Source organism: Sordaria macrospora, chromosome 7 (assembly GCF_033870435.1).
Source record: "Sordaria macrospora chromosome 7, complete sequence".
NCBI classification, from domain to species: domain Eukaryota; kingdom Fungi; phylum Ascomycota; class Sordariomycetes; order Sordariales; family Sordariaceae; genus Sordaria; species Sordaria macrospora.
In genome coordinates, this window is record NC_089377.1 from 136,280 (window position 1) to 158,593 (window position 22,314).

The 22,314-nt window shown below is 53.9% G+C and overlaps 4 protein-coding genes across 4 annotated transcripts; 1 reads left to right on the top strand and 3 right to left on the bottom strand.

Annotated features, from left to right (window-relative positions):
• Positions 1 to 1,882: 1,882 nt before the first annotated feature.
• On the top strand, positions 1,883 to 17,711 carry SMAC4_07745 (uncharacterized protein; the record flags this gene model as incomplete). Its single annotated transcript, XM_003346042.2, has 4 exons — positions 1,883 to 8,389; positions 8,482 to 8,552; positions 8,619 to 17,478; positions 17,539 to 17,711. The coding sequence occupies 4 exons, from the start codon at positions 1,883 to 1,885 to the stop codon at positions 17,671 to 17,673; spliced, it is 15,573 nt and encodes a 5,190-aa protein (XP_003346090.2). The 3' UTR covers positions 17,674 to 17,711.
• Positions 17,712 to 17,765: 54 nt separating this feature from the next.
• On the bottom strand, positions 17,766 to 18,691 carry SMAC4_07746 (uncharacterized protein; the record flags this gene model as incomplete). Its single annotated transcript, XM_003346043.2, has 2 exons — positions 17,766 to 17,843; positions 17,956 to 18,691. 2 exons carry the CDS (start codon positions 18,689 to 18,691, stop codon positions 17,800 to 17,802), a joined length of 780 nt encoding a protein of 259 aa, XP_003346091.2. The 3' UTR covers positions 17,766 to 17,799.
• Positions 18,692 to 19,065: 374 nt separating this feature from the next.
• On the bottom strand, positions 19,066 to 20,042 carry SMAC4_12920 (uncharacterized protein). Its single transcript, XM_066091158.1, has one exon. The coding sequence runs from the start codon at positions 19,860 to 19,862 to the stop codon at positions 19,134 to 19,136; it is 729 nt and encodes a 242-aa protein (XP_065947645.1). The 5' UTR covers positions 19,863 to 20,042; the 3' UTR covers positions 19,066 to 19,133.
• Positions 20,043 to 20,309: 267 nt separating this feature from the next.
• On the bottom strand, positions 20,310 to 21,893 carry SMAC4_07747 (uncharacterized protein). Its single transcript, XM_003346044.2, has one exon. It carries the CDS (start codon positions 21,760 to 21,762, stop codon positions 20,371 to 20,373), a length of 1,392 nt encoding a protein of 463 aa, XP_003346092.1. The 5' UTR covers positions 21,763 to 21,893; the 3' UTR covers positions 20,310 to 20,370.
• Positions 21,894 to 22,314: the final 421 nt, after the last annotated feature.

The window sequence follows — 22,314 nt, forward strand, 5'->3', positions numbered from 1 at the left end:
CCAACGTTGAAAATCGGGATGTCCAAGCAAGAAAGGTACGCTGCGTAAGCTAGTGGATCGATCAACATGGCCCTAAGAAAAAGTCACGCAGGTACCAACAATTCCTGGCACTCTGGCGGATGAAGGACGATGCTACGTACTCTGGGTTTTCGGAGGAACTATTCTCGTCATTGTCGTCGCGGAGAAGTGAAGAAGACGAAAACCTCCAAAGCACGTATGCAAAAGTAAAGGCAAACAACAAGGAAAGGAAATACGAGCCAATGCCGAAGGTGTAGTGAAAAATGGGACGGGGTTCCATTTGATATCAAGAAGCGTGAAACCATCACAGCACAGTGGGGGAAACACCCATAACAAAGGCGGCTATCGATACGCCTCCACTGTAACCCCAGGTCATCACACCATCCCGCTCGGATTTTAGTTCTCGATGAAGGAACGTCCGTACTCTGTCACCGGCGGCCGGTGTGATTGAGACGTTGAAGAGTTTGCGGATCGATCTTGAGCATGTATTATGAATGTGAAGTATTCCGCAGATTCAGACATTGACACAGGCTATTATTGTGAACGAGAACCGGGATCACAGTGTGCTTTTGTGTTCGTCCGAGGCTGCTACTAACAAAACGATATTTCGATTTTCATTTTGTCTTTTTTCGATTTGCGACATCCTCTGAATGTGACGACTTTAAAGACCGGCATTATCGGAAAATAAGGGTATCGGTACCTTGCATATCGCGATCAAACAAGGTATGGTAGACTTCTGGATTTCTTTGCAGTTTCACGACATCAGATGTGAAGGATCAACAGCTGGGACGGGCCAAAACAAAACCTGCATCGGCCGGCGGCCGGAGTTGACGGGAAGCGGAACAGGAACCGGACACGGAACGGCCCCGCTTCTCAATTCTGAATACCGAACCCGGCCCGTACCCGGCATCGGAGGAAACACGGGATCGCAACCGCGGACACGGAAGGAGCGGATGCGGATGTGTTTCGAGAGGAAGACGCAATTTCCGGCACCTTCCCAAACACCGGGCAAACTGGAAGGGAGGAGCGAAGACTGAGTTGCATCGCAACTTCCAAGTTTCATACTTTCGATCCATCACAGGGCAGCTCCACTGAATTTTCTTATCGAGCTTATCGCGAAGGGACGACGATTCCCGTCCAACATCACGCCCGTCGTCTTCCGTCTCTTGCGCTTCAGTTCAACAAACATCGTGACCCCAAGCCGGCGTCGTCCACCACAGACACCGATCTGCACGCTGCCGTTCGCTTGGCACTCCCGGGATTGCTGGTCCATATCACAAGCTTTTATTTTCCAAAAAGAAGCCTTCTCAAGTTCAGTGGTACATACCATCACGACACACGATAACTGCAACGTTGAACGTCGTCTTCATGTCGCCGGCCGCTGACCAATGATTCTTCACAGAAATCAAATCATTCAACATCAACTGGTAAAGACACTCTCTTGAGTCTTGATTTCCAAACACGGCCAATCATCAATACCAAACATCGTGAGTGTCTCCCTCTGTTGTACCCATTCGATATCTCATCCATGTATAACACATGGCTGCCCTCGGCATGTAGCGAATGAGATTGACGTCTTGGGGACTTGAGTTAACGTTTTGGGCAGACCAGTCTGCATATCAGCACCATCGACTGGAGTTACTCAGGACGCCTGATTGCCCGCTCATTGGACAGTCCCATCTCATCATTGGATATCACTTACAGCAGCCTCCCGTCCCGGTGTCCCACTGCACCCGCTGCACAACCGCTACAAACGGGCCATTATCCAGTGCAATAATAGGAGGCCACCGTGCTGAATAGCCTCATTAGCAGGTCACATCAACAACCAGCGGCCTAAAGAAGCCATCACCACCATCACCTCAACATGGCAACAGTCGACCCACACCCAGATGTTGCCCTTTCCATCGCCAACCACCCAGCAACAAGACTCCCAGGTCCCTGTCTCCTTCATCACCTCGTACAACACCGCTCCGAGACAAGAGACGACGATGCACTCGCCATTGACTACCTTGCCCCCGACGGCTCGCGGGTCTCACTGTCATACCATGAGCTACATCGAAAATCTGACGCCTTAGCAGTCAGGATATCATCTCTCGCCGGGCCGGTAACAGACGACAACTCGCAACTGATCGTTCCAGTCCTCATCCCCCAGTGTCCAGATTTGTACATCACCCAGTTGGCCATCCTCAAGGCCGGAGGAGCCTTCTGTCCGCTTAACCTCGATATTCCCCTGGAAAGAGCAAAGTTTATTCTCAATGAAGTCTCGGCTGCTTTGGTCATTACCACTCCGGAGCTGGCGGAGAAGGTACCTGAAGACGAGACGGGAAAGAGGGTTCTCATACTCAGCGATGAGGTCTTCACATCAACAGAAGAGACAGTCGAACACAGGCAACCAACACCAACGAACCTGGCCTATGTCATGTACACTTCCGGCTCGACAGGAACACCCAAAGGTGTGCCCATCACCCACGATGCTGCCACTCAGTCTTTGCTAGCCCACGATCGACACATTCCCGAATTCTCACGGTTCCTTCAGTTCGCGGCGCCGACATTTGACGTCTCCGTCTTTGAGATTTTCTTCCCGCTGTTCAGGGGTAAGACACTCGTGAGCTGTAACAGGTCAGCCATGCTCAATGACTTGCCTGGAGTCATCAATGAGTTGGAGATCGACGCTTGCGAGCTCACGCCTTCGGTTGCTGGGAGTTTGTTGCGAAAACGGGAAAACGCCCCGGGGCTAAAGTTGCTCCTGACCATCGGTGAGATGCTGACGCAACCCGTCGTTCGCGAATTTGGTGGCGATGATACCAAGGAGAGTATCCTCTGGGGTATGTACGGCCCAACCGAAGCAGCTATTCACTGTACTGTTCAACCCGCTTTTGCTGCGGACTCTGTGCCTGGTCTAATCGGCTTCTCGCTTGACACTGTCTCCTCGTTCATTATCGCTATACCAGAGGAAGGTGATGATGCATCGCAGATCAAGGTCGTTCCCATGGGCGAGGTTGGTGAACTCGCTATCGGCGGCCACCAACTAGCGCCCTGCTACCTCAACCGCCCAGAAGTCACGGCCGAAGCTTTCGTCTCCCACCCAGTTTACGGCCTTCTCTACCGCACAAAGGACAAAGCGCGCATGCTTCCCGATGGCACAATGCAATGCATGGGCAGAATCGGCGACGGCCAAGTCAAACTCCGCGGTCAGCGCATCGAGCTAGGAGAAATCGAGCATGCCGCATTGCGTACCCCAGGGTGCCACTCCGCCTTTGCGGCAGTGATCAAGGGCATCCTCGTCCTCTTTTGCGCTGTCGACTCTATCGATTCCATGCCCACCAAGATCGAAGAGTCTTGTAAAGCCTGGCTGCCGGGGTTTATGGTTCCCGGTGACATTATCGTCATGAAAGAGTTCCCTCGCTTGGCGTCAGGCAAGGTGGACAGGAAGGGACTGGTGGCTGAGTATGAAGCTATGCAAGCTAGTGGACAGCCGAAGGAGGAGGAGTTTAGGGATGAGAAGGAAAGGCAGATTTATGTGCTCGTGCGAAATATCCTGGGAGTTGTTGTGCATCCCACTCAGAGTTTGATGCATGCGGGTATGGATTCGTTGAGTGCTATCAAGCTTGCAGGTGCGATGAGGAAGACGATGGGAGTGGCGATTGGGGCGAATGAGATCCTGAGTGCTAGGACGATAAGAGCGCTGAGGGAGGTGGTTAGGGATGTGGAGGCTGAGGGCACCACAGATGGGGAAGATCAGGGAGAGGATATGAAGACGTATCAGCCAGCTGAGATTGCGGTCGACAATGACGTTGTGAAAGGACGGTTGGAGAGTATCGAGGCTGTGCTGCCTTGTACACCGCTTCAGACTGCGATGCTTTCTGAGACAACGGCCAACCCGAGGGCATACTGCAATTGGTTGAAGCTCAAATTTCCGGAGGGCTGCACGGAAGTGGATGTCCGGTTGTGGTTCCTTCAGCTGGCGCAGTTGAACGAGGCCCTAAGGACTGGGTTCGTTCACCATAGCGGCCAGTTTCTGCAGGTCATCTTCAAGTCCCTTGACGATTCACTGGTCTCGGTGACCGACAGCATTACCGAGGAGTTCTCCTTCATGAGCGATGAAGACTTCCTACGCCCCTTCCGGGTGTTCCTGTCTTCGGCTACAGCGACATCACCCATCACGGCCCTCCTCCAGATCCATCATGCCATCTACGACGGCTGGTCAACGGACCTCCTCGTCTCTGACCTCCACTCCTTCATCAACGGTTCTACTCCCACCGCCCGTCCCTCATTCAGCGCCGTCATAACCTACTACCACTCGGCCCCCTACCGTCGCTCTTGCAACCTAGCGCGCGAGTTTTGGGCTCAACACCTCGCTGATTTCCAGCCGCCTTCTCTTCCCGAACTGCGACCCGACATCGCTCCTTCTTCTACTGTTCAATCCCACTCTGTCCATCTCCCCTCTTTTTCTCCTCAACACGTCAAGTCTGTCCTTCGCGAACTGGACTGCACGCCGCAAGTTCTCTTTCAAGCTGCTTTAGCTTGGCTATGGAGCGTTTACGTCGGAAATCAAGACGTGGTCATCGGCACTGTAACATCGGGAAGAACCATTCCAGTGCCAGGCATTGACGAGATTATCGGACCTTGTATCGCCACAGTACCCCTGAGGACGGACTTAGGAGGTGTAAGAACCGTGAGGGATTTGCTGGGAAGTGTGCAAGCGGTGGGTAGGGAGGTGGTACGGCACAGCGTATTGCCACTGAAGGAGATCAAGAGGGTAGCGGGAATTAAGGCCGGCCAGAGGCCGTTCGAGGTGCTTTTTGTCTACCAGGAGACACTCGACAACTTGACTACCCCTGGGGATGCGGACAAAGAAGGCGGAAAGGGAAAGATAGTGGAACTGGAACAAGGACGCGACTGGCTTGAGACAAAGCTTCTTGTCGAAGTCGAGCCTCGACAGGATATGTACGACTTGGCGCTCACCTATCATACTGATGCTTTCACTGAGGCTCAGATCTCTGTTATGGGAGAGCAGTTGAGTGTGCTTGTTGAGGCCATGCTCAAGGGCTTGGATGCTAAAGTATCTTCCCTGAAAAAGGTCTTCCCAAGAAACTCGTTGTCGATCTACAACGAGCAGCCGAAGACACTTGAAGGCGTGCCGGATTTGGCGAAGGCAGTTGAGGCGGCTGTTGAGAGGAACCCCAATCAGGATGCACTGTGCTTTGCCGAACGGGTCGCGGAGGATGGAACAGTGGAAGCAGAGAGTGTGAACTATCGGGAGTTGAATGCCATGGCCAACAGAATTGCCTGGTTGCTGAAAAGTCAGGGAGTGAAGGAGGGGGACATCGTGGCGATTGTAATGGAGAAGTCACTGCTTCTATATGCGGGTGTATTGGCGATTCTTAAGGCTGGGTGTGCGTATCTGCCACTGCTGCCCACCACACCGGTTGAGAGGGTCAAGACTGTCTTTGGACAGGCTGGTGTGCGGCATTGTCTGGTTGATTCCGATTCAAACTTCAAGCTGGAGAAGATTGAAGGGGTCGACTTCATCAACCTTGAGACTGCTGAGTTGGACGGTTTCTCCAACGAAAACCTGAATACTCCAGTTGATCCCTCCCGCACCGCCTATATCATCTACACCTCCGGCTCCACAGGTATCCCCAAAGGCGTCTGCGTAACTCAACTCAACATCGTCAGCAACCTCGACGTCTTATCTCGCATTTACCCATCAACCCCCGGCACATCCCGTCTCCTCCAATCCTGCTCCCAAGCCTTCGACGTCTCAGTCTTCGAGATCTTCTTCGCCTGGAACCAATCCATGACCCTCTGCTCCGGCACCAACGACGTTCTCTTCGCCGACCTCGAGCGGTCCATCCGTTCACTCGAAATCACCCACCTCTCCATGACGCCCACCGTCGCCTCGCTCGTCTCCCCCGAAAATGTTCCCGGGGTAGAATTCCTGGTGACAGCAGGCGAGGCAATGACTCCCGCGGTTGCAGCAAAATGGCATAAACAGCTCTGGCAAGGCTATGGGCCATCAGAGACTACCAATATCTGCTCCGTCAAGAGGATGGTTATCCCGCCCAGACACAGGATCCGACATCTGGGATTCACGTTTCCCAACACCAGCGCGTTTGTGGTGTACCCTGATAACGAAGCCGATAAGCTTGAACTGGTACCAGTGGGAGGGTTCGGCGAGCTTTGTTTCGGTGGGGATCAAGTCGTTAAGGGGTATTTGGGGCAGGATGAGCTGACGAGCGAAAAGTTTGTGGTGCATGAGGAGTGGGGGCGGGTGTATAGGAGTGGTGACCTGGGGAGGATGTTAGCTGATGGGAGTTTGGTCATTTGGGGGAGGGCGGATGAGCAGGTTAAAGTTAGAGGGCAGAGGGTTGAGTTGGGGGAGGTTAATTCTGCTGTGCAGGCGACTGCTGTGCATGAGGTAGGTGCCGGGCGTGTGGATGTGGCTGGAGGTAAGTCGAGGGCCGCGGAGACAGTTGATGGAATGGAAGAAAAGGGGGTCGAATGCGCGACTTTGTTCTTCAAGTCGAAGAAAGGGGATGCTTCCACTGGCTCAGGACAAGGACAAATCGTCAGCTTCTTCGTCCCCAGCGGAAGCCATGGCCGCCGCGACACAGCATTCCAGATCCCCGAACTCGACGATGTCCTCAAAAGCGAAATCCGCTCCATCTTCCAATCCGTCGAGGCACGAGTACCTAGCTACATGATCCCCTCGTTCGTCATCCCTCTCTCCAAACTCCCCATCACCGCATCAGGAAAACTCGACCGTCGTCTCCTCGAAGAGAGCTTCACCTCCCTAACCCGGGAATACCTCGCCTCCGCTAGCCCTTCCATTGGCTCCAGCGACAACGATGGTGACGGTGGGGAGTGGTCAGAAGCCGAGAGCAAAGTCGCAGAAATCGTTTGCCAAATCTTTGCGGTTGATAGGAGCAGTGTGCAGAGATGGACGCCCCTTACCGCCTTCGGACTCGATTCTATCTCAGCTATCGAGCTTTCTAAGCAGATTGCTGCGAACCTGGGCGGTAAGCGTCTTGCTATCTCGGCGATCCTTAGGAATGCCACTGCTGCGAGAATTGCGTTGGCGTTGTCAGAGTCGGTTACTTCCGGGTCCTCGGCAGCGACTATGACAGAAGAAGCGCCTGCGGATGCGGATGCGGCAAAGGAGAGAGTCTTGGAGCCGGTGGTCCCAGTGGAGATTGCACTAGCGGTTACGGAACAGTTTGAAGAGAAGGGGAAGAAGGTAGAAAAGGTGTTACCTTGCACTCCATTGCAGGAGGGCATGCTTGCTGCTTCTGCCGGGCGTGGGCGTGGGGCCTACGTGAACAAGATGCTGCTGAAACTTGGAGATACATGCAATGTGGAAAGCTTGAGGAGGGCCTGGGCGAAGGCTTGCCAGAGACAGGGAATTCTGAGAACGGCTTTTGTGTCCACTGAAGACTCGGAGCGGCCGATGATTCAGGTTGTGTTGGAAGCTGGCAGTTGGGAGGTGCCATGGTTAGAGTTTGACGCTTCTTCATCTTCATCTTCATCTGAGGATGATGTGGACAAAGCCATCGAGAAGCATGTCTCCACCCTCTCCGAGCCGGTCGATTCTGTCGAACCGCCTATTTCGCTTGCCATCATCAACAGCGAGGAAGGCAAGTTCCTGTCATTCATCTGCCACCATGCTCTTTACGACGGAGTGGCCATCCAGCGCTTGCTTTACGAAGTCGAACAGCTTCTTGTTGAGAACAGCAGCGAGCTACCTCCAGCGCCAGAATATGAGCCTTTCCTTCGTGAAAGTTTGGCGTTGGCAAAGGCACCGGAAACAGACACGTTTTGGAGGGAGCAACTAGCGGGATTCCAAAGCCGGTTGTTAACGGGCTGTTTCAACTTCGCTACCAGCCCAGTTGAGTCGCCGGCACCTGCTCTACTAACAACCCCTATTCCCACCCCCCTCAGTCAGATTCTCAGCAAGACCAAAACCTCAGGCATATCCCTCCTCTCCCTCGTTCAAGCCTCATGGGCCACCGTCTTATCAGTCCTCCTGAGGACGGAAGATGTCTGTTTCGGCAACGTACTCAGCGGCCGGACCCTACCAATCGAAAGGATCGATGAGCTCGTGGCGCCTTGCTTCAACACTGTCCCGGTGAGGATGCGGTTGGATGACCTCCAGGGAGGCTCAAGGAACCTTGATTTGGTCAAGGCGTTTGGACAGCTGGGGGCAGGAATTTTGGAGGGACCCGGGTTTGCTTCGTTGCGGAAGGTGCAGAGTTTGGTGAAAGGAGGCGAGAAGCTTTTTGACACGCTGCTATTGCTGCAACAGGGTGGAGGTTATGGGGAGAAGGGGGACAGTGTGTGGGAAGTAGTGAGGGATGAGGGTGGTATGGATGTGAGTACTTCTTTGCTGATTGACTTTGGTGATGGGGGAGGAGGAGGTAACCGTATGCTGGGAGGATGCGCGCTGACTGATCACTGGTGCAGGTCCCGATCGTGGCTGAGTTCGTGCCTGACGCCAGGAAGGATGAGTTATTGGTGAACTTGCACCTTGAAGGGTAAGTAATTTCAACGTCCGTTTCCAAACGGCCGAGGGTGGCAAAGGCGTACTGACACTCAGACAGCGATCACTTCTCCAAGGAGTTCGCCGACCTGGTTCTTGATCTCCTCTTCACCACTCTCGACAACTTCCTGCAGTACCCAGCATCGCACATCTGGCGGTTTGACACCGTCCCAGCAAGTCTCAAGGAGAAGCTTACTCAGCTGCCATTTGATGTTACCGAAGTATCAACCTCGTCATCCTCCAATGGTGGCCAAGCAAGCGATGCTGAAGAGGAGTGGTCCAGCCTCGAGTCCCACATCCGCAACGTTCTCACATCGCTCATGACCAACAAAGACCGTCGCATTGGGAAGGAGACGAGCATCTACCAACTGGGCCTAGACAGCATTTCCGCCGTGCAAATCGCTTCGATGCTGCGGAAGGAGCTTGGGTCTGAAGGCCTGAAGGTCAATGCTAGCGATGTCATTTCACATCCTAGCTGTGCTGCATTGGCTGCGTTCTTGAACACTCAGCGCGCTCAGTGTTCCGAGCCTGGGGCCGAAGAGAAGGGCACAATTACGTATGACATCGCAAAGTTCCAGGAACAAGTCAAGTCCCAGGTTCAACCACAGCTTGCGTCCCAGAGCATGGAGTTCAAGAGCATGGTGGAGGTTCTGCCTTGTACCCCGTTGCAAAGCGGAATGTGGATGCAGTTCGTGCGGTCTGCCCAGAGCGGAGGAAGGGATTACCTCAACTTTTTGGAGTACCAGGTCGACAAGAGTGGCGGTATTGGGCTGCAAGACCTAGAGAAGGCGTGGGAGAGGCTCTCTCTGGCTCAACCTATCCTCCGCATGAGCCTAATGGCAGTGGAGCATAACGATTGCGCGTTCGTGATGGTTCAACACCAGCCTGACGCTGTAAAGAAGCCGGTACTTACGATCAAGGGCCAGCCTTTTGATGTTGAGAAGTGGCGGGGTGAGCTCGCTAGCGACATCCTAACCGGACAACAGCCTGTGCCGTGGGGTGTTGCTCTAATCGAAGCCACTGATGGGTTGACGATGCACATCGGCATGCACCATGTTCTTTATGACGCCCATTCTCTGCAAGTAATCATGGCGGAACTGGCCAAAGCTATTTCTGGGAAGGAATTGACCTTGGTGGCGTCGACTGGAACTGAAACTGCCGTGGCCGATATTCTAACGCAGATCGAGACTTCCCGAGAGACAGCGGAGAAGTTCTGGAAAGAACAAGCGGACAGGACAGTCATCAACAGTTTCCCGGTAATGACGCCCTTAAAGGAATCGACTCGAACAATCCAGGTCGAAACACAGCAAGGAGGCATGTCTTCACCCGAACTAGAGAAAGCCGCGGCCGAGTCAGGGTATAGCATACAAGTCCTCATCCAGGCCTCCTGGGCCCGAGTACTATCGGCGTACTTGGGAGAAGCATCAGTGACGTTTGGTGTTGTCCTCTCTGGCAGGAATACGGAAGCGACCAGGGACGCGGTCTTCCCGTGTATTACCACGTTGCCGGTTATTGCTTCTAACGTCGCAAGCAATAGGGAGATGCTGGAGGGCATGATGAAGTACAATGCTGAGCTGTATAAGCAGCAACATCAGCCTTTGGCGAAGATTCGGCAGTGGCTTGGAAGGCCGGACACGAGGCTTTTTGATACGTTGGTTGTTTATCAGAAGTTTTCGTCTGCTGCTGCTGACGGTGGTGCTGCTGCTGGGACTGAAAACCAAGCGCCATGGACGTTGGTGGAAGATGCCGCGACGATCGATTACCCCGTCTCCATTGAAGTCGAGCCTCAGCCCAACGGAGAGATCAAGTACGCCGTTACTTTCTTCGACGACGTCCTCCCTCGAGAGCAAGCCCATCTTTTGTTGAAGCAATTCCAGGCAATGGTGGAGTTTCTTGCGCTTCACCCCTCTGCTGACGAGGACGGACTCTTGGAGCTTCACCCGGAGTTGTTCGCTATCCTTCCCCCCGAGGAACCGGTGTTACCAGTTCCGGATAATATTCAGTTTCTTCACCAGTTCGTCGAGGTCCAGGCTCTCAAGACTCCGGAGAAGGCGGCTCTGTTCTTTGCTGATGGGTTTGATACCCTTGGAAAGCCGATTGGGCAGGAGTGGAGCTACCACGAGCTTGATGCCAATGGCAACCGGGTTGCAAATATGCTGTCAGAGCATGTCAACGTCGGGGATATTGTCGCGGTCTACTTTGATAAGTGCCCTGAGGCGTTCTTTGCTATCCTGGGTGTCCTCAAGGCGGGATGTTCGTTCGTGGCGCTAGATACTGGAGCTCCAGAGGCAAGGAAGGAGTTCATTGTCAAGGATTCTGGTGCAACCGCCTTATTGACCACGGCTGGAAAGGCCGAGGAGATGGACTTTGTTGTCGAAGTTCCTGTCTTGGGCGTTGATCTGGCCAAGTTGCAGGAGATTTCGGCCAACCCTCCGGTCCTCAATCGGGAACTGCTCCCATCTGATGCGGCCTACTGTCTCTACACCTCCGGCACAACCGGCACTCCCAAGGGTTGTGAGATCACGCACGATAACACAGTCCAGTGCATGCTCGCCTTCCAGCACATCTTTACCGGACACTGGGAAGACACATCACGTTGGCTCCAGTTCGCGTCCTTGCACTTTGACGTCTCGGTCCTTGAACAATACTGGTCATGGTCCGTTGGTATCACCCTCGTTGGCGCGCCCAAGGATCTTATCCTCGAAGATCTCGCGGGGACTATTTCAAGGTTGGAAATCACGCATATCGACCTCACTCCTTCCTTGGCAAGGTTGTTGCACCCCGATGACGTCCCCTCCCTGTGTCGCGGCGTGTTCATCACTGGCGGAGAGAGTCTGAAGCAAGAGATTTTGGACGTGTGGGGTGACAAGGCGGTTATCTATAACTTTTACGGACCGACAGAGGCGACCATTGGCGTGACGGTCTACCCTAGAGTACCGAAGAACGGAAGGGCGAGTAATATCGGGCGGCAGTTCATCAACGTTGGTTCATACGTGCTCAAGCCGGGGACGGATAGGCCTGTTCTTCGGGGAGCTGTTGGCGAGTTGTGCGTCTCTGGTAAGCTTGTTGGTAAAGGGTACCTAGGTAGGGAAGACCTGACGAAGGACAGGTTCCCTGCTTTGCGGGTACTTGGCCAGGAGGAGAAGGTGTATCGCACGGGCGACCTGGTCAGGGTTCTGCATGATGATTGCTTCGACTTCCTTGGGAGGGCGGATGATCAAGTCAAGCTGAGAGGGCAGAGGTTGGAGATTGGAGAGATCAATCACTCCATCAAAACCGGGGTGGAACAGGTGCAGGATGTAGCAACGGTGGTGATTCGCAACGAAAAAGCCGGGAAGGATTTCTTGGTTGCGTTCGTCACGACTGCCGTCAGGGCGAGGGGTGTGGAACAGCAGAAGTTGGAGGTGATCAAAGATGAAGACGGAAACGACACAGCCCAGTTGGTTCACAAGGTCCGCCAGGCTTGCAGAGCGAAGCTCCCTGGGTATATGGTCCCGACTTATGTCGTTCGGTTGCCGTATATCCCGCTCAGCGCCAACAACAAGGCGGAGATCAAGGAGTTGAAACGTCTCTTCTCTTCGTTGACTCAGGAAGAGCTGGTCAGTCTCTCGCCTTCAGCCTCTAACACCCCTGGCAGCTTGACACTTACCGGCCAGAAGGTCGCGAGTGTGTTGTCCGAGATGCTCGCTATCGATGCCAGCGTCGTTACCCCTTCCACTTCAATATTCGAGTTGGGTCTTGACTCAATTTCTGCCCTCCGCTTCAGCCGCGCGCTTAAGCGATCTGGGTTTCCGCAAGCATCTCCCTCGTTGATCCTCAGCCATCCGCTCATTGCCGACTTATCGCAGGCCTTGGACACAGGCAAAGCGCAGTCTAACACAGCTCAAATGGCTGCTGCGAAGCAGCTGGTACAAGCATGCCAGCATCGTCATATGGCGCATGTCTGTAAAGAGCTAGGCGTCAAGAGCGAGGAAGTAAAGTATGTAGCCCCTTGTACCGGTTTGCAAGCCGGTATGATTGCCAGGAGGGAGAACTACTATAATGTCTTCCGACTCAAAGTGGCTGAGGGGGTGGATGCCACTAGATTGCAAACTGCGTGGAACGAGGTCGTGGCGGAGTATCCCATCCTGAGGACCAAGTTCGTGCAGACCACAGAGGGATTTGTCCAGGTTGCTCTGAAGCCCACGAGCACAGAAGCTTTGGTGCCCTGGAGTGAGAAGCAAGTTCGGGAGGACGCTGACGATGGGCTGACGGTAGAGGAAAGGGTCCTGAACAAAAGGAAGGAGTGGATGCGGGAAAATGCCGACGGGGTGATCAAGCATACCGTTGAACTCCAGCTGTTCAACATGATGACAGAAGGTCGCAAGAAGGAGCGGCTCTTGGTCCTGCACGTCTTCCACGGTGTTTACGATGCCAACAGCTTGGAGATGATACTGCGGAAGGTGGCTGATGCATATTATCGTAGTGAAATTGGTCAGGGTCAGGGGCAGGGTGAGAAGGGCCCGTCGTTCCTTGAAGCTCTCTATCACGGTCCCCTCCAGTCTTTCCCCCACTCTAAGCCATTCTGGCTTTCACATCTCAAGCATGCCAGGCCCGAACCGACGTTCGCCATATCCGAAAGCATCAGTACCAAGGCCCTCAACTCTCACAGAACCATCCCCTTCAATCTCCAGAAGTTGACTAAGATATTGGGAGTAACAAACCACTCCCTGCTTCAAGCTGCTTGGGTTTCTGTCCTCGCCAGACAGTTCGGCGTCAGCAATCCAACAATCGGAGTGATCGTTTCCGGACGGGCTATAGAGCTCGAGGGCACTGAGCGCGTAGTTGGGCCACTTTTCAATACGTTACCATTCCATGCTTCGGTCGGCAATAAGAAGTATAACGAGCTGGTAAAGAGCTGCCACGAGTGGAGTTCCAAGGCTGTGGAATGGCAGCATGTACCGCTTAGGGAAATCCAGAAGTGGTGTGGAAAAGTGGGCAAGGGGTTGTTTGAGATTTTGTTTTCGTTTCAGCAGGAGCAATCTCTGAAGCCCCAGGACGGAGAAATGGGTGGTATGACCAAGGGAGAGCAGCTGTGGACAGTCATGGATGAAGAAGCTGATGTGCAGGCTGACTATCCGCTGGCGCTTGAGGCAACATTGACGAGTGGTGGTGAGTTGAGGTTGTTGATTGTTGCTCAGGAGGCGGTAGTTGGGCAGGAGGTGGTTGAGGGGTTGATGGAAGGCTTGGTTGATGTCTTGAGGGAGATAGGGGAGGATTCGGAGGGGGTGGTTGTGGGTGGTGGGACCGATTCTGTCACAGGGCGGGAAGAAGCTGGACAAGAGGTCAACAACGTGGAGGAAGTCAAAGAAAGAAAGGGAGGCTCCGGGTTCGTCTGGACAGAGGCCACAAAGACGATTCGCGAACAGATTGCTACCCTGGCGGAGGTAGTCATTGAGACCGTCACTGAGACGACCTCCATATTGGAGCTTGGCCTGGACAGTATCGACACTATCAAGCTTTCTGCGCGGTTGAGACAGTTGGGTGTCATCGTCAAGCCAAGCGAGTTGATGAAGGGCCAGACGATTGAGGGATTGGTTCCTTACTTGGAGGAACAGAAGCTCGTGAACGGCACGCAAGTGAACGGCGACCAGCCCTTGAAGGGCTCCTCAACCTCATGGGACAAAGCGGTCGAGAAGATCCGGGAGGAACATGATGATTTTGAGGCAGTGTTGCCTGCCACACCCCTTCAAGACGGCATGGTCGCCGAGATGATCCATTCGGACTTCCACCTGTACTTCAACCACGATATCATGGAGGTTGAACCACACGTCGACATGACCAAGCTTAAGAGCGCATGGCAGATAGTGATTGCCTCGTCCCCGATTCCGCGGACGTCCTTCTCCATGGTGGATGATCCCACGTTGGATTTCGCTTACTTCCAGGTTGTCCATCGTCAACTCTCCAAAGAAGCCATCAGAGAGATGGAAGTCGAAAGCGAGGAGGATCTATCCAAGATCACCGAGTCCGCTACCGCCCGCGCTCGGAAAGCCGGTGGCGTTTCCGGCCTTTTCCAGTTGGCATTCGCGACACTGGGTGACGGGAGGAGATTTGTGGTCCTCTCACTCGCCCACGCCCTCTACGACGGATGGTCTCTCTCTCTCCTCCACCAAGACGTCCAAGCCGCTTACGAAGATCGGTACGAGGTCCGTCCATCGTACGAAGCATACCTAGAGGAAATCATCCGCTCAGGCGATGACCGAGCGATCTCCTTCTGGTCCGGATATCTGACTGGCGCGAAACCGACGTTCTATCCCCAGATTGCTCAAAACCAGTCCTCCGTCATCTTCCGCCATGAAACGGTCTCCCAACTCGGCTTCGCCAAGATCAAATCCTTCACCAAACAACACGCCATCACCCTCCAAACTCTAGGCCAAGCCTGTCATGCCGCCGTCTTAGCAACCGCCACTCGAAGTCTAGACGTCATATTCGGCGTAGTCCTCTCCGGCCGCGCCGGATCAGAGGAAGCTGAACAACTCATGTTTCCTACTATGAACACGGTGGCTGTCCGAAGCGTGCTACATGGAGATGTAGGTGGCTGGCTAAGGTACATGCAAAGTGTTGCGAACGATATCAGTGGGAGGGAACATTTCCCGTTGAGGAAGATGCAACGTCTCGTAGAAGGAGGTGGACAGCTTTTTAACACGTTGTTTGTGATGCAGAGGGGGGTGCCTGGTGGAAGCAGCACAGGATCAGATGGAGATGGTAAAGTGTTGGTGAAGTCAGTTGGTGGGAGTTCGGCGGTTGAGTATCCCGTTTGTGTGGAGATGGAGATTATTTCTGGGCCATATGGTGGTGATGATGGTGAGGAGAAGCTGGTTTGGAGAACGGCGTGTGATTCGAGGTTTGTTGAGAGTGAGAAGGGAGCAAAGGAGTTGCTGGAGAAGTTGGATCAGGTGTTGAGGTATCTGGTTGAGAGTGCACATGGGGAGAAGAACGTGTTGGAGTTTGAAGGAGGCAGAATGAGGGTGTGTGGGTTGGACGGTTTTATCCCTGCGGCTGATGATGACATTGTCCCCGTTGATGAGGGTGATCTGGTGGAGGATGCAGATGTTGATGGAGAGTGGTCAGAGCTCGGGGAGAGAATCCGGTCTGTACTGGCAGAAGTGGCTGGTCTTGAGGTTTCGGAGGTCCAGAAGGGCAACAGCATCTATCACCTTGGTCTGGACTCCATCTCCGCCATCAAGGTCATTTCCCTCTTGCGGAAACAGGGCGTTACCATCCCGCTCCGTCAGCTGTTGAAGGCGAGGAGTATCTCGGCCATGGCTCAGGCTGCTACTGTTCCCGAAGAGCAGACAACTGCGACATCCACTGAACTTCCGGCTCCGAAAGATAACATCAATAGCACCAACGCAGTCGGCGACACATCATCCTCTGCGCAGGACATCGACACAAAGCACATCACCGCGCTACTCTCCCAATCCGGCATCATTCCCTCTTCGGCTGAGCCGATAACCGACAATATCGAGGCCATCCTCCCCGCCACAGCCATGCAAGTCCACATGCTTTCCGTATGGCAGAACACTGGAGGCGACGTCTTCCACGCGACATTCACATATCGTCTCGCCGGCAACGTCAGCAAGTCCGCCCTCTCGGAAGCTTGGAAGTCCCTGGTTATTGAGTTCCCAATCCTGCGCACCATCTTCTGGGCAAACGATCAGCCTGAGACTCCTGTGGTGCAGGTCATTATCAGACCTGATGCCATTGCTCCCTTGGACTTGGGAGCGGTCGAGGACAGTGATCCCAAACAGTGGTCAAGCCTGCCCAGCAAGCAAAGCGGAAGTGGATTGAGCCAGCCGTTTAACTCCATGGCCGGTCAACAAGGTGACAACGGACACTGGATACTGAGCTTCAAGATTCATCATGCATTGTACGATGCGTTGAGCTTGCCAATGATGGTTAAGCGGTTTGCTACCTTGTGCTCCAGCGCCGGCACAATCATTATAGGGGAGTCGGATGCCTCCAAGACACTTGAGGTCTGGAAGGGGTATACGAGACAGCGAACACAACAGAGCGCAAAGGCGAAGGCGAAGAAGTTCTGGGCTGAATATCTCGCTGGGGCGGAGTCGACATACATCAACCCCAGCCGGGACCTTGTGGCGTCAGATGCGGCAGAATCAGAGACATCCGCATACAAAGCAGCATCAGCCCCGGAAAACGTAGAGCAGTCCACCTGGCTACCAGCCTTCTTGCAACCATTGGTAGACAGTCTTTCTCGTCTCTTGTCGCTGTCAGGAACCATCTGGCCATCATCTCCAGCCCTAGCTCCAGCTCAAGAGCACCGCCGACCCTCGAACCGCGTCTCGTTCGTCGACCGCTCCGCCATCGCACATTCAGACATGACTCGCATCAAAAAGCTCTGCGCAGCAGCTGGTATCTCAATCCAATCCCTCTTCTTCGCTGCCTACGCCCAACTCGTCTCCAAGAATGCCCCCGCCGGGGCAAATTGGAAGTCAAAGGACGTAGTCATAGGCGTCTACCTGGCCAACCGATCTTCCGAGTCCGAGCTACCTGAGATTCCGTACCCGACTTTATGTCTGGTTCCTCTCAGGGTGCGTATCCGAGAGAGTTTACTGGACATGGCCAAGCATATCCAGGAGGATCTGTACAAGATTTCGGATGAGGAGAATGTTGGTGTGGGACTTTGGGAGATCAAGGAGTGGACGGGTGTGGTGGTGGATGGGTTTGTGAACTTTTTGAGTGTGCCTTTGTCTTCTTCCGATTCCAATGGTGATGAGGCAGGCAATGACGGGCAAGAGAATGCGGCGAAGATGGAGCTTCTGAGCGAGGAGGAAGTGAAGACCATAGGAGAGGTCGAGGAGGAGCAGAAATTTGTGGTGCCCAAGGAGCTCGAGAACAATGCTGTTAGGGGTGCATATCCGGTAAGTTTGACTATCTTGGATATACTTGGGAAGACGACAAATGCTAATGATATGATACAGGACGCAATCGATGTTGAAGTTGCCATTGAAGGCGACTCGGTTACGATGGGCGTGTTTGGATCGAGGATTAAGCTTGGGCCGGATGGGCCTCGGTTGATCGTGGACGAGATGGGCAAGGCGATGACAGCTTTGTAAGGGGTTCGGTATCTTTCTTTGTTCTCTTGTATATTTGAAGTAATTACGGCGTCGCGGGACATTTGTTGCTTGTAAGAATCGAAAGGTAGATTATGTATTACAATCTAGGTACGGTTTGCTTGTTGTTCATTGTTGCTGTTGCTTGTCTTTCTTCCAAGTCCAATCCGCATCTATCGTTGTCGCCGCCAAAAGTTAGCGTACATCCGAGAGATTTGAAAATGGGCCACAACACATCTATATCACCACCACCAACACCAGAAAAGGAAAACTCTGAAAACTTACCAGGATGCATCTCGGGCACCTCAATATCCTTCCTACTCTCCCTCTTAGCCCTCCAATCCGCCCCCGGAAACCTCTTATCCCTTTCATCCAACACCTTCTCCATATCCTTAAACTGGCCCTCCTCCGTAAAACTGGTCATAAGCTGCGGCTCCCCCATCGGCAACTTATCCCCCCTATCCACCTGCCACAAATGATAGATTTTCCCATAAAGCGTAACAACCTGCTCCATCTCCGTCCGTTCCGCCTTCTCCCACACCGCCTGCGGCATCACCCCCGTCGGCTTCGGCATGATCAACATCCCGCTCTTCACCTCGAATACATGCGTATGCCAGTACCTTCTCTCCTCCTGCGGTAGGGTTTCGTATAACTTGGGTGTAATCATGTATTCTATACCCAAGATGCGGGCCCCCGGGTTGGGGCTGTCGTAGAGAATACATTGGCGTACGTCTTCCGTTAGGTGCGCGCAGTAGTGGTTGGTTTCGACGATGCGGGACGGGTCCGAGGCGTACACGTGGAAGGCGTTGAGGTGCGCGCAGATGGACTTGACGGGGGCGAAGTCTTGGGAGAGGGAGGCGCCGGTTTCGAGGGTGGAGGAGAGGGCGGTTTTGGGGGAGCCCGGGATGCCGGGGTTGGAAGGGTCGTGGCAAGCGAGGGAGGGGGTGGGGATGTTTTCTCGGAGGTTGCTGTATTGAGTCGAGGTGGTGTGCTTGTCGGGTTTTTTGTCGGAGGAGGACATCTTTGGGGTTGTCGTGGGTGTTATTATTATGGTGGTTAGGTGTGGTTGTAGTAGTGAAAAGGGGGTGATGGTCGATTTTGATCCCCTGGATTTCAGAGATGATTCTGTGATACCTGGGGCTGTGGGTAGGGAGGGATGAGAATGGAGAGAAAGATCCTAAAATGTGGATGACAGCCAGGAAGAAGAAACGAGCCGGAGGGAAGGAGCATTGTACCTGAGAATCATGGACGAATCTGTGACGTCACGATGCGGTCATCTAGGACTGCTTACCGCTTTGCCTGCCGGGAGTACAGCTTGACTGCTTATCGATAATGAACTCCTGATTACATTGCCTGCCGGGAAGATTGACCGTTTATTGATGCTTGTTATCTTATCGCTGTTCATCCATCTTCGAAACCTCTCTCACTCCTTCCATCATCACTCTTGTCTTTCAGATCCCAAATCACAGCTCCTTGTGATAAACCCTATACTTGGCCTTCTTCGCCAACAACGGCCCCAACTCGGGAATCCCCTGCTCCAAATCAACCTCCTTCACATTCCTGTACCCAGCCCTCTCATACCACCCCGCCAACTTGACCTTTTCCTCATGATCCCACCCATCACCAACCACCAGCTCAACCTGCATCTTCTTCGCCCCCTTTTCCTTCGCCCAACTCTCCGCAAACTTCAACAGATCCCTACCTACACCAGAGCCCCGATACTCAGGACGACAGATTAAACACCCAAACTGCCCGATTTGGGTATCAGGATCAGGGTTGGAATGGGCAGTAGCCCGGGTATCTGGTTCCGGACTGAGTAGTTTCACCCTTCCGCAACCCAACAAATACTCAATGTAATACCGCGAGGTGCCAGGTGTCCATGCGACGGCTAAGGTGCCGCTGGTGATGAAGGAGCGGACCTCGTCGGGGTTGGTGCGGGTGAAAGGGTCGATGGACCAGAAACCGCGCTCGGCGTCGGTGTAGATCTCGTTGATGAGGTTGGTTAAGCTGTTGACGAAGATCTCGTCGTCGGCCAGCTGGGCGGGAGCGATGGTTATGTCGGCGTTGATGCGGCCCTGGCCCCGGGGAGGAGGACTGGGGAGTTGGGAGGTACTGCTGATGGCGTTGGTGTTGAGGACGGCGACCTTCTCGTCGGTGATGGTTGTTGCTGTAGGGATGGTTGGGGAGGCCATTTTGTTTTGGGTGATTTGGGCTTTTGAGTGATGCTGTTGCTGTGACGATATTCGAACAGGTAGGTTTTATTGTTTGGAGATGCCGTGCCGTGGTCAGTAGAGACGTGACGCTGTTCTTATATACAAGTGAGTCAATTCATCTCCGTCCTGGCCCACCCCTGTCGATACGATGTTTCGTCGATAAAAGGGCGTCGAGTGGTGGCCGACGAGCGAAACGGAGGTTAGCGTATTTACGACTATCGCGATACTAACATTCATGTACCGGACGGTATTAGTGAAATTGTTAGTGCGCAGTTAGGTTCTCAGAACACACGAGAAACCTCACCACGGCCTTGCATGTAACCGCGTCGCCACGCAAGCTAAACAACAAAAAAAACAAGAGGTATCATTACTGTACTTTATCGATCCCTTTAATCGCCAGAATTCCTTTTCCGAACCCGTCCAATCCATCCAACCAATCCATCCGTCTATCCCAACTCCAGTATTTCCCATCCCCGTCCTCAGCCATCTAAAACTTCCACCCCTTGGGCCCCGCCCAAGTGCCCTTAACCATAGCATTATAATAAACCCACGGGAAGAAGTCCTTCTTCAAATAATAAAACATCCTCCTAGGCGTTCCCTGATCCAACACACCCCCAACGACGGGAAGTCCACCAAACGTCTCCTTGGGCACGCCCGCATACTTGAACTCGGCCAACATGACCTTGCCATACTCCGTCACCAGCGGACACGAGGTATACCCATCATATTCCGCATCAGGCTTCTTGCCCTCCAGACTCCTCAACAAATTCTCCACAAGAACGGGCGCTTGCGCAGTAACAGCCGCTGCGGTCTTGGAGGTAGGCAAGCTTGAGGCGTCGCCGGCCGACCAGACGTTCTTGAACTTGTTCGATTGGGTGGTAGCCTGGTTTACGTCCACGAAGCCCGCAGAGTCAGCGACGGCGCTGTTCTTGACGAAGCCGTAGGGGCCCATCTTGGGGACCACGTGCAAGAGGTCGAAGTCGCGCGTGACCTTCTCGTCACCCTTCGCAAAGATTGCCTTGGTACCGTTTACTTCCACCAGGTCGTGCCCGAACAGTCCCTCCACGCCGCGCTGCTTGCGCAACTCCTCTAGGCGCGCAGCGTACTTGGGCACGCCGAACATGACCGGCAAGGCAGTCGCGAAAGCAATTTGGATCGCGCCGGAGGAAGGGTTGGAGGGGTTGTAAAGACCGGCTTTCTTCCAGTGGTCCAGTGCCATCCACATCACTTTTTGGGGCGCACCGGCGCACTTGACTACGCCAGCGGGCTGGGTGAAGATTGCCTGGCCGCGCTTGAGCTTCTCGATAGTGGGAAAGACCTTGCTGGCAGTGTGCGCGCCGTAGATAGTTGAGACAGGAGCGGAAGGGTCAGCGAGCGCTTCGGGCAATCCCTTGATTTTGTCGTAAGTAATTTCGATTCCTGGAACGACGATCAGGTGCTCGTAGCCGATCTTGTCACCATTGGCAAGAGTAACGGAGTCGGTCTCGGGGGAAAGCTGGGAAACAGCCTGGTTGTAGAACTTGAGCTTGGGGTTGATAAGGGAAGCCTCGTCGCGGCGCAAAGATAAAGGGTCTTTGAGACCGCCGCCGACGAGCGTCCAGCCGGGCTGGTAGTGGTGGTACTGAGCAGGGTCGATGACGGCGATTTCTTCGGGAGAGAACTTGCCGGTGCGAAGGAGCTGGTGGGAGATGGAGAGGCCGGCTGCGCCGCCGCCTACTACCACGATGCGGTGCGAGCGGGAGGTGCCGGTGACGGGGACAGCAGAGGCGGAGGCGAAGCCGCGACGGAGAAGAGGGATGGCGAGAGCGGCGGCCGCAGTACGGGGAGCAGCGCGGGTGGCTGCCGTGAGGGCCGACTTGGTGATGAGTGAGCTGCTCATCTTGATGAAGCTAAATCCGCTATCGGAGATGAGCTGATGTTATGTTGTTGTCTGGTTGTTGTTGTTGCGACTTGCAAGGTGAAAACGAGCGTCGTGAGACTACTGCCTTCAATGAATTAATGAACTCTCGAAAAAAAGGACTGAACAAGATAAGATGAAAATCTCCAAACGAGTGCGTAAGACGATAGTTTTGTAACAAGTCTCAATCTGAGCTGAACCGATCACCTCATCGTCGACCTCTCATATGTTTCCCTGAGTCGAGTCAACATCCCGGTCCCCCATGCCCGATAGCCGCGGAGTGGGGTCCGCTTTGACGGGATCCGGGGCCGGTTGTCGGCGCGGCACGCAAAATTTGCTGGGAGCCCTGGTCGACGGCGGTTGGAGCGTGCGAGCACGGACCACCCTCTAGAAACATCATGCCACTTCCGTTCAGGGGTTTTCTTTTGTTCCTTGACCTCATCCCATCTTGCATTCGAACCTTGGACGGCCATAGATGATGGGAAACATGCTCATCCTGAATATCGTCCCGTTCCTTTCCGGAACGGAGTCGGG

Bases quoted from the DNA above. Each gene is read 5' to 3' on its own strand.
- SMAC4_12920 (XM_066091158.1), bottom strand. From the start codon at position 19,862: ATGGCCTCCCCAACCATCCCTACAGCAACAACCATCACCGACGAGAAG.
- SMAC4_07747 (XM_003346044.2), bottom strand. From the start codon at position 21,762: ATGAGCAGCTCACTCATCACCAAGTCGGCCCTCACGGCAGCCACCCGC.